The following is an 11,736-nucleotide window of genomic DNA, read 5'->3' as shown; positions in this document are numbered from 1 at the left end:
ATGCATAAAAGGACTCATTCTCTCTTTCGGCAAAAGTTTGAATTTGTTTCTTGAGAGCAAACCAATTGGTAATGGTCATACGACTTTTTAAAACATTGGCGTCATGAGTGGCTATGCAAAGGGGTGTAAAAGTTTGATTGGGACAAAGGTAATCCCGCAAGGTCTTATGAGTGATAGAATGCGGCGTTCAAGACGGCCAACTTAATTTTGCTTTAAAAGTGAAAATTAAGGAAAAGACTAGAAATGAGCTTAATTAACTTAAAAGAGGCAAGTCTAGGGATCGTTCATCCCTTGACAAAGGCCGCTACCGGTTCTCGATTATAACTCAAGCGAGAGTCACGACCGCGTGCTCACGCCCGGAGAATTTAACTTTAATGACTATGTTTATCAAAAGATGTGATTAAACGGAACTAAACAAACCTATTTTTGCTAATGTATCTAGCACGTAGGAGGCCATGAGCCCTCGGTATGTCGCTTGCCAAGACCGCTTGACTAAACGACATACTAAGGAGTTAAGACCCCTCGCTTAGACCAAAATGGCTAGGTTAATCCAATTCCAAAAACCATGATTTTAAGCCCGAAGATTCGAGAACCAAATAACCGCCTAAGTCATTGGGAAAGATTAGCCCAAGACTTAGCCAAAAGACTACTTACACATAGCTAAAAGACTAGACATGGTAAGAAAATGGAGCGAAATATTTAACCGAAGAAAACGAAAATAAACTTGATTTATGCAAAGATCTGAAGCGTAGCTACAACATTAATAAACGAGAAATTAACATAAGACAAACACTTACTTGAGTTCTTGAAGAAATCAACACAAAAGCTTGAAGAACAACAATGGAGTTCTCTAGGAAAAAAGAAAGACTTAGGCCTAAATCTAACTAAAAATGGCCATCCTTTCCATATATGGCATATAAGCCTATTTATAGGGCCCTAAAGTTAAGTTACAAAGGACTAAAAAGTCCCCAAAATATCCCAAAAACATTCCATAAGTGGAAACTTTCCATAAATGAAAGGTTGAAAAAGTAGCAAAAACGTGGATATTTCTCCAGTATGAACCGGTACTGGGATTTGCCCAGTACCGGTACAAGGCCTTCAAAAATACTGGAAAAACTGATCTCTGGACTTTATGAACCGGTACTGGGAAATTCCCAGTACCGGTACAAGCTTGACAGCTTTTTTAGGCAACTTTGCGGACTCGCTCCGGACACTCCCGAACTCGGATTTAGGCGTTCTTTGAACCGTTGGAAAGCTCGTTGAGCCTACTTTCTAACCCAATGGTTTGGATCAAAAGTAATTTGTACATCAAAAGTTATGACAATTCTACCCTCAGCACGTCGAAAGATGAGTAGCTTTAGTAAAATCCTCACTTCTTCTTCAATCCCCTTGACTCTTGGGCAACCAGAGCAACCTCCAAACCATCTCTTGAGTACCACAACGGGGTGGCACTTGGTCTTGAGTACTTGGTTGCATCCAGAGCATTCCTTGACGATCAAACGCACCTTATTTATACAAATTGCCTGAAATACACAAAAACACACCTTACGTGCAATATCGCATAAAAACGACAACATATATGTACAAACACAACATACTAGAGGACTTAAGCACCAAGAATATGCATTATTGGGTGCTTATCAACCTTCCACCTCCTCCTCCTTTGGTTGGTGACGGACGACCGCATAGAATCTCGGTCCATGATCGCTTGGACCCACCATTAACAGAGCACCGAGCCGGGGATAGCGCTCGCCTTAGGCAGCAACTCTCCCCGGTTCATCAACGTCTCGGTAATGGTGCGGGACTTAGAGGAAGAGAATCGCGACGAGAAGGAAGCCCACACACTGTTTTCTCAAGTTCGTCGGCTGGAGACGAATATTCCCAAGGCTCCCAAAGTTATGATACCGTAAAATTTCAAGACAACGATTAGGCTCTTATCCCGTATGAATCCGAACGGCGAAGAAGCCGAACGCCGCGAAGAAACGGGAAAGGTCCTCAGAGCCACCATATTGAACATGATGAAGTCCCTCGGGAAAAAACCTACGATCAGCGAGCAACAAACTCGGGAAGCACTCGAAAACTTCATCGTGAAAAGAGCGTAAGTGTGGTCGTTCGGCAGGACAATCGTCCTAGTCAACGAAGGGTCTATCATACTGAAAATCTTCCAGAAAAGGACCACAAAAGGGTCCCCATAGAGAAGAGAGAAAGGGGATCCCAACGCCAGCATGATGCATTGGAAGAAAAACATAGGGAACAGGAATACTGAGCATCGAAGAAATCTCAGAACGCTCGGGAAGGTCTCCCCCCTTGGCCAACTCACGAGTATCAATTGAAAAAGCTGACGGAATCACCCTTCTCGGCCAAGATCCAAGCCACCTTGCCGAAGCCAGGGCTCGACCTCCCGAAGTTCCAGAAGTTCGACCCCAGCACAATCAAAGCATACACCCATCTCATCAGCTACAGAAGCATCATCTCATGCGTCACCGATGACGACGCCATCATGTGCAAAGCATTTCCCTCGAGTCTTGGGCGCCTCGGCCTGCTTTGGTTTAACCAATTAGAGGCAGGATCGATCCATAGTTTCAAAGAGCTTGAAAGGGCTTTTAATTATCAGTTCATCACTAGCAACAAAGCAAGCCAAGGAAGAAGACGCCCTGGCACAAATGAGGAAGCAGCCCGGCGAAACACTTCGGAAGTATGCCGAACGTTACTGGCAATTGTTTAACGAGATACCTAGTGTTGATCAATACTGGGCAGCAAGGAACTTCAAAAATGGGTTGGAAACTGGAAGCAAGATTTTAGATGAGCTGGCAATACGGGCACCTCATGGAATGAACGAGCTAATGAGGACAGTTGAACAGTTCTGTTCCTACGAAGAGTTTCTCGCCGAACGAGAACTCCAAGGATGACAAAACTCAAACGCACCTCAAAGCCTTCATATCCCCACGTCTCAGATCGCACCACCAAAACCTGTGGTCGCGGTCCAGCCGAAGAAGCAGGTCAACACAGTCAAGATGGCGGAAAAAAAGGGTCCGAAAGCTCATGACTATATTGCTGAAACCACTGTTTTTAAAGAGCCAATTTATTTCCTCCTCTGTACGTTAGAGAGGGAACCATTCTTTGTCTGGTCGAACCCTCCCAAGTTGAACACAGAAGAAGGCAATAACAACAGTCGGAAGAGATGCTCGTACCACAACGAGCTCGGGCATTACACCACGGCTTGCGCTCCGTATAAAGCACTTTTGGAAAATCTAGCGGCACAGGGACTTCTCGATGATCATATTAACTAGACAAAAACGCCGAGGAGACAGCCGAACGCGGGTGGGCAAAATCCCGTTTCCCGTCCGGTCGGAGTAATCAACATCATTCACGGACCAACAACAAAGGAGGCAGCAAAACAGCTTCGTTTAGAGCTTGACAAAGCTCAGAAAGTTAGCGAAATTTTTTCCATCGATCGTGCACCTAAACGGATGAAAATGCTTGAGCGTCCCTGGTCAATCACTTTCACCGAGCAAGATCTTCAACGCATCCAAACACCCTATAGCGACGCTCTGGTGGTCACGGTGCAAATCTCAACTCACTCCATCAAAAGGGTGCTTATAGATCAAGGAAGCTCGGCTGAAGTTATGTACTTATCGCTCTTCAAGGAGCTCAAAATCCCAGAGTCGTGCCTTCTCCCAGCAGAAGTTCCCTTGATTGGATTCAGTGGAACTCCCGTTTGGCCTCTCGGTAGGATTACCCTCCCCGTCGTTACCGGCTCGGTTGCTTATAATCTGGAGTTCGTCGTCGTGGACGCCCCGAGCCCATACAACGCAATCCTTGGTCGAAATTGGCTCCATTCAATAAAAGTCGTCGCCTCAACCTACCACCAGGTGGTCAGGTACATCGGCGCTAACGGCAAACAAGAAGATCTGTTCGGAGACCAATTACAGGCCAGACAATGTTATGTCTCGGCCATCAGAAAGACATCAAGCTCCAAACGAGTACATTGGGTTGAAATCCCTGAAAAACCGGTTCTCGAGGACGTCGGATCTCTTCCTGAAGAAAAATCCATTGAAGATCTTATCAAATTCCCACTCAACGAGGATGCATCACGATATTTCATGCTCGGCGCCGATTTGCCCAAAACCAAGAGTGAAGAAACGTTTCAGTTCCTAAAGACCAACATTGAAGTCTTTGCTTGGACGCCGTACGATATGCCAGGCATCGACCCGAAGCTCATCCAGCACTCACTCAACGTTTCAAAATCAGCAAAGCCAGTGATTCAAAAGCCTCGATGATCGGCCACTATTCATGCCGAAGCAGTAAACGAAGAAGTGGACAAACTCCTCGAGGCTGGTGCCATTAAAGAAGTGCAATACCCCACTTGGCTTGCGAACCCTGTGGTGGTAAAGAAGAAGAATGGAAAATGGAGAGTCTGCGTGAACTACACCAACTTGAATGATGCTTGCCCAAAGGACTGCCTACCACTTCCAAAGATAGATCAATTAGTAGATGCAACAGCGGGTCACGCTCGGCTGAGTTTCTTGGATGCCTATAGAGGTTACCACCGAATAGCCATGGACCCCGACGACATGGAAAAGACGGCATTCATCACCCCCAGGGGCCTCTTCTGCTACCTGGTTATGCCGTTCGGTCTTAAGAATGCGGGGGCCATATTTCAAAGAATGGTATACCTATTGTTCGGAATGCTCATCGGAGAGATCATGGAAGCCTATATTGACGATATGGTCGTCAAAAGTCTCAAAGCCGAGAACCACCTCTCTCATCTTGCCGAGGTCTTCGCATTACTGAAGAAGCACAAGCTACGGCTAAATGCCGACAAATGCGCCTTCGGAGTTAGTTCCAGGAAGTTCCTCGGTTATTTGGTCACTCGGCGTGGAATCGAAGCAGATCCGAACCAAATCTCAGCTATTCAGCAATTAAAACCACCATCAACTCCTCGGGAAATTCAGAAGCTAACAGGGATGGCAGCGGCCCTCAACAGGTTTATTAGCCGCTCATCAAATAAATGCCACGTCTTCTTCCAAACTCTTAAAAAGCAAAGCCGACGAAGTTTCAAGTGGACGGAAGATTGCAACGCAGCCCTAACCGAGCTGAAATCTTATCTTTGTTCGGCCGCGCTTCTCGTCAAACCAAAAGCTTTTGAAACTCTCCATCTCTACTTAGCTGTCTCTCCACATGCTGTAAGCTCGGCATTTATCCGACGGGATTGAAGACCAACCAATTTACTTTACTAGTCTAACCTTACTCCCAGCACAAACCAGATATCTGCCGCTGGAGAAGCTTCTTCTAGCATTGGTTACAGCAACTCAGAAATTGCTCCCTTATTTTCAGGAGCACCTCATCATAGTCCTCACAGAGTTTCCACTTAAAAACCTCTTAAGGAAGGCCGACCTATCAAGCCGGGTATCTCAGTGGGCGGTCGAGTTAGCAAATTTTGATATCCATTTTGAGCCTCGAACAGCAATCAAGGCCCAAGTATTAGCAGACTTCATTGCAGAATTCACCCCTGGAAGCCCGGACGAAAAAGCATTGGTTAAGCCTAATTATGGAATGCTAGAACAACAAGAGGCTCGGAAAACGTGGAACTTATTTAGTGGAGACGTTTGGAAGCTGCACATTGATGGGGCATCAAACAGCAACGGTGCGGGTACAGGGGTTGTCCTTGTAAACCCTTGTGGCATTCTTCATGAAAATGCTATCACAATCAACTTCCCAGCCACAAATAACGAAGCTGAATATGAAGCACTGTTAGCTGGGCTCCGAGCCGCAACAAGTTTACAAGTTGAAGACCTACAAGTTTTTTGTGACTCTCAGCTGCTCGTCAACCAAGTAACAGGTGATTATGAAGCTCGGGACCCAAGGATGATAAAGTATCAGGCTACGGCTCTTGAGCTAATCCGAGGGTTCAAGGGATTCCACATTGAACAGATCAACAGAGAGAACAACGCACATGCCGATGCTCTTACAAGTTTGGCCTCGGCAAGCAAAGCATCCGAGTACAGACACATCAGCCTCGGCGAGATCCACCAGCCAAGCTTCGAAGTCTCGGAAGAAGTTCTCGGCATTTCCATCGGCCCTAGCTGGATGGATGAGATCGTCTCGTTCCTCAAGAATGACACGCTCCCCTCCGACAAAAAGGAGGCCCACCATGTACGCAGCAAAACAGCCCACTATTGGATCTCTGAGTACAGCTAACTCTACAGGAAAAGCTTCACAGGGCCATATCTTTGAGTTGTTCATCCAACTGAGGTCCCAATTATTTTGACCGAACTTCACTCTGGAAGCTGCGGTTGTCACTCCGGCGGGCGTTCCCTCTGTCAAAGAGCTCTCAGTCAAGGATATTTCTAAAAAGGAATGAAGAAGGATTATGAAGAAGTAGTCAAAAAGTGCAAACCTTGCCAACTTTTTTCTCCTATACCAAAGCAGCCCGCTCAATCTCTCAAACCTATCACCAGCCCTTGGCCCTTTGCCCAATGGGGCTTGGATATAGTTGGCAAACTTCCAACTGCCCCTGGGGGCTTCAAGTTTTTGATAACTGCAACGGATTATTTTTCAAAGTGGGTGGAAGCCGAGCCACTAGTCACAACAACTGAAGCAGACGTTCGGAGATTTGTTTGGAGGAACATCGTCACAAGGTTCGGCGTGCCTTATGCGATTGTTTCAGATAATGGCTCCCAATTCGTCGGCAAAGAGTTAACAGGACTTTGCGCTGAGTTCGGAATCAAGTTTTTCAATTCAACCTCATCCTACCCCCAGGGCAACGGCCAGGCCGAAGCAACAAACAAGACTGTCTGCGCTGGCATCAAACGTCGGCTAGACTCTAAACGAGGAAAATGGGCCGAAGAACTGCCTTGGGTCCTCTGGGCCTACCGCTCCACTCCGAGACGCTCCACTGGCCAAACTCCCTTTGCAATGGCCTTCGGCATGGAGGCTGTCATCCCCCTTGAATCCAGGTTCCCAACCCTGCGCACTGAAACTTTTGATCCACAAACCAACAATGATGCTATAGCAATTGAGCTTATTTTAGCCGAAGAAAAGCGAGACGTTGCCCAGCTCAAATTAGCTAACTATCAGCAGGAAGTCACTCGGGGCTACAATAGAAACGTAAGGCTCAAGAAGTTCAGAACCGACGACTGGGTCTGGAGGAAAGTTGTCCGAGCCAACCAGAAGACTAAATTCAAACCAAATTGGGAAGGACCCTACAGAGTGATAAGGGAGGTCGGCAATGGCTCATACAAGTTGGAAGACAAAGAAGGAAGGGAAATTGAGAACCCCTAGAACGCTCTAAACCTCAGGAAGGCATACCTTTGAAGTTTCTCCTCAGTCTTGATCTATCACATCCCCTACAAGTTTATTACTCGTCACTTACCAAAATGCTGTACCTGTTTTGGTCATCTTTTTATTTAATGAGAAGTCCCTCCTATTTCTGAAGCATCAATGTTCTCTATATTCGATTACATTGTTCCTACTTCGATCACTACAGCTCGGCATTTAAACCATTATAGCTACGTTCGGATTTATTGACTGCAAACACATCGTGGCTCGGACAACTTGATTTCCAGCCACAATTCGACCAACATATTGGTTCGGCTATGTTCATACTTTGACTTGAACTAATTGCCACTTCAAACATTTACTTAACATATTACCTTGGTACAATGCTGGCATTTGATGCCGAGCCTTATACCAACGTAGGGGACTGTTACAAGTAAATAATGACAACTCGAAAACAAGCCAAGGTTGCTTAACCTTCGGCCAAACTCAGAAAATATTTCTAAGGCATAGAGGAATATTCAACAAAGCAACAAATTTGAGAATTTTTTCTAAGTCATTGAAACATAAACTGAAAATTCAGAAACTCCTACCAAGAGGGCTCGGCTTGGTAAACCGTTCGATGCCGTCCCCCTTCAAACTATTACATCTGGCATGGCAAATTTCAAATGTTCGGAGCCATCCAGTTCAAAAACAAAGTTCAAAATATTCAGAAAGAAAAACGACTTGAAAAAAATTTCTTCTAACTTTCAAAAGATATTCATTAAGCGGCTTATGATTGGAACGTGTCCATCTTAGTCGATTTGAACATCCCCACCTTCGGCATTCTTCTCTCGAAGCTCGGATGGCTGATCAGCATTTTTTCCCTGATGATCACCATCGGCCATCTCTTCATCATCATCCTCGGGAGGCAATGGTTGGCATTCCTCTTCGGTATAAGGAAGCTCTAAATCAGGCACGATAGGCTCGGGAAGCTGCTTCAGAAATCCAGAATCGGCCTGAATCGCCATAACCGCAGCCATCGCCTCGGCACCAGCAGTATACCCCAGCTTAAAGAAATCGGGAAGCCGAGCCTCAAGCTTGTCATTCACCATCTTATGAGCTATTTGGGTATACTCCAAAGCGGCTCGGTTAATTCCAGCTTCATAACCTTTGACGTCGGCAGCCCTGAGTTTTTCTTCTTCCTCTCCCCTCATTCTTTTTACATCGGCCGCGGCATCAGCCTTAACATCAGCAAGCTCCTTCTTCAGCTTATCCACCTCAGCCTCTGCATCCTTTGCTTGTTGATCTGAGATCCTCCATTTGGTTCGGTAGGAATCTCGGTCAGATCTGTATCGTTCACGCTTGGCAGAGACTTTGGTAGCCTTATCATAGGCCTTCAAGGCAGCTTGCCCGGCCTAGCAAAAACAAAAGTTAAGATTTCCACAAGAAAATTCTAAGGCTAGATGACAAGGAATAAAACAAAGTACAAGTAATACCTACACCAGATGGGAGCACATTTCTCCGAGCCCAGAGATTAGGTCGGTTGGCACCTGATCATAGTCTCTCGGAAGAGCTAGACCCCTTAGGAGTGTCACTGCAAGATTCGGTTCTTCCTTAACGGAATCACTCAGCTGCAGGACTCTGGCGTCAGACATCGTGTAAGAAGGGCTGAATTGACGTCGAACGGCAGCCTCGGTTGCAGGGTCAGTAAGGTCGGTATGAGGTTCGATAAGATTTCTTTGTTCATGGGGCGGAGAGGCTCAGGCAACAATTGAAGGAGCTGATTGAGAAACGTTCGGCTGTGGAACATCCTCAGATATCTTCTGTCTCTTTTCTTTTTGCTGAAGCTGCTGGTCCGCGGAGCCTCGGCCGCGACCTGGGTTAGCCGACTTTGTTGGGATGACAGGCCTGGGGATGTTTCTCATCGACATCTCATCGACAACAGGGTCGGTTAAATCGTCGGATAAAAACGGAGTGAGCCACTCCTCGGCGGTAAATCCAATCTTCGGCAAGCGTACTCCTTACTGCCTCTTTGCCGAACGGCTTCAATGTTTGAAGCCCCCCCCCCCCCCCCCCCCCCCTTTTTAGAAGTTCCGGTAGTCTTGAGGGCGTCTGCTTTCTCCTTTCCTGGTTCAGCCTCTTTATTCTTCTCCTTCCTCCTCAGCACACCCTTGTATGAGGGTCGGTAGTCAAGAAGGGTTGGAGCGTGTCGGCAAGCTTGGGCGAGCAGCGTGTCGCAGGCTTTTTCTCGGGAATTGGTGTTAAGTCCCTTCGATATTGAACCGAGCTCTGCAAACAGGGGATGGCAAAAATGAAAGCGTCAGCAATAAAAGAAAAGCCGGATGAATATTTATTAAAATAAAAAAGGAGCGGTTCAGTAGTACCTCTCGTGTCCCTAACCTTAGGAACTGTGAACCGACGCAGACCGTTGCCAAATTCATAGTTCCCATGAACTTCAAGATAAAAATCGGCCCATTTATCCATGTCGGATAAACCTTCTATCAGAGGACTCTTTTTGGGATGAGTTGTGAGGTACCGACAGCCAGACTTACCATGACGTGACATTGTATATGTGAAAAAGAGGTCCGTCGGCCTGAAATCAAGATCTTGGCTCTCGATCAAGGCGATGACCGACATGATGATTCGGTAACTGTTGATCACAAGTTGATGGGGAGCCAAACTAAATCTCCAAAGAATTTCCCTAAGGAAGGGGTGGAGGGGGAACCGAAGCCCAGCCTCGCAAATGGCCATTAGGGGTACGGTAATATGCTCGGGATGATGATCCCTATGATCTTTTATATCAGTGCTCCTGACTCGGTGAATCAAAACATCGTCGGGAATATTGTACTTCGTGCGAAATACTGCGTATTCCGCGGGATTGCCACTAAAATAGTGAGCATAAGGGCACAACAGGCCTTTGTCAAAAAGATCGACGTCGAAGCTTCGGCTCCTGACATAAGCCGTGATTTGGCCTCTTGCCCCACTTGTGGCTTGGTCTCGGATTGGGTTTCCGGGAAAAAACTTATCTCGGGCTCCGTAAGGAAGCCATCTGCAGCGTACTCAAAATCGCGCTCGGCGTTAGAATCATCAGACACAGGGGAAGTCACCGACATCCTAGTTGAAGCAGATTCCACTGCTCGGCCACTCCTCAACCTACACAGCTCTAGAAGTTCGCTGATGAACTGACGATCGGATTCGGTTTCCGAGCAATCCGAGTCTGAAGACACGTCGATGACCTCGTGAGCCAGACCTAGGAAAAGAGCAAAGGGGTATTAAGCAGTTGAAATCTGCGTCGGCAAAGAAAACAATTTGGAAGTTTGGTCTATCTTATCGGCTCACGAGTCATAGCTATCCTAGAATGGGCTCGACACATCTAAAACATTTCTCTACACTCGGCCTAACAATCAAATAGTGATCATGTTCGGTTACTTACCCCCATCGGGAGAAGTCGTTCGGATAGCCCCGAACGTCCTATTGGGGCTCGGAAGAACAGTTTGAGTTCAGGGATGAACATCACTGTTCACCCCCAGATTTTCGTTGTTGACTCAAAACAGAAAAACCCCAGAATAACGCCCAAAAGCCCAAAAAAAGCATATGAAAAGCAAAGGAAAAAGCAAAGCAATAAAAATCAATGACATACCTGAAGATTTCTGTTGAAACGAGGCTTGAGGATGAAGATCACGATTCGAATCAAGCTCTGGAACGAAGTTGTAGAGAGAGAAGCTCAAAGTGCTAGAGAGAGAAAGTGCAGAAGAACTTTCTCTCTCCTCCTTCGTCGTTATTTATAGATGGAGCGGGCGTTTCGAATTTCCCGCCCATCATTTCACAGCCGAACCCCTCGCCAACCACTACATGACACGTGGCGACTGAAAGCCTTTCCCACGCCAGCCGTCTCCTCATCTGCCAAGGCGTCCTTTCGACTGACACACCTGTTCAAATGCTCGACAGCTGTCATCCTACGTGGGGCTCGGATGAATCCGTAGCGGGTTCAAAAGAAGGTCCTCGGATAAAGCTCGGCCTAATCCGAAATCAACCCATACCAAGTAAAGAGCTTCGGCATGGGTTGAGGGGCTATTGTAGCAGACCGAGCAAAGTGGCTCTTGCTATTTCCGAACATGGTCCAGTATCCCTTTCAACTCCAATCTATCTTTCTCTCCACGTTCGGAACTTCGAAGGTCTCTGTAGCCGAGGGTGTCGTTAATCACAACTTCCTTAATCGCCTCGATTTCCAGTACCCATGCGAACGGGAAACTCGCTCGGATTGGACACCACTTGAGGTCGCACGACACGTCGGTGCCGAACGAGCATAGCTAACATTCTATCTCACCTGTATGGGAACAGCAACCTTGGTCGTGGTGACGTTCGTGACGTCACCCGAGCAGTTATCAGGATAAGGATAGGAGTGGCACGTGAAGGTTCCAGCTCATCCTACAAACGGTTACAAAACCCTAAACGTGACATAAGAATGGCGTCAGC

At 46.8% G+C, this 11,736-nt stretch overlaps 1 protein-coding gene across 1 annotated transcript; it reads left to right on the top strand.

Annotated features, from left to right (window-relative positions):
* Nucleotides 1-3,476: 3,476 nt before the first annotated feature.
* LOC131303137 (uncharacterized) lies at nucleotides 3,477-7,284 on the top strand. Its single transcript, XM_058329929.1, has 5 exons — nucleotides 3,477-4,203; nucleotides 4,306-5,186; nucleotides 5,338-5,670; nucleotides 5,821-6,156; nucleotides 6,565-7,284. The coding sequence occupies exons 1-5, from the start codon at nucleotides 3,477-3,479 to the stop codon at nucleotides 7,282-7,284; spliced, it is 2,997 nt and encodes a 998-aa protein (XP_058185912.1).
* The last annotated feature ends 4,452 nt before the right edge of the window (nucleotides 7,285-11,736 follow it).

This window comes from Rhododendron vialii, chromosome 10a, assembly GCF_030253575.1.
Source record: "Rhododendron vialii isolate Sample 1 chromosome 10a, ASM3025357v1".
Classification (NCBI taxonomy): Eukaryota; Viridiplantae; Streptophyta; class Magnoliopsida; order Ericales; family Ericaceae; genus Rhododendron; species Rhododendron vialii.
The sequence above is the reverse complement of the archived record's forward strand: the minus strand, read 5'-3'. Positions and strand labels throughout refer to the sequence as shown.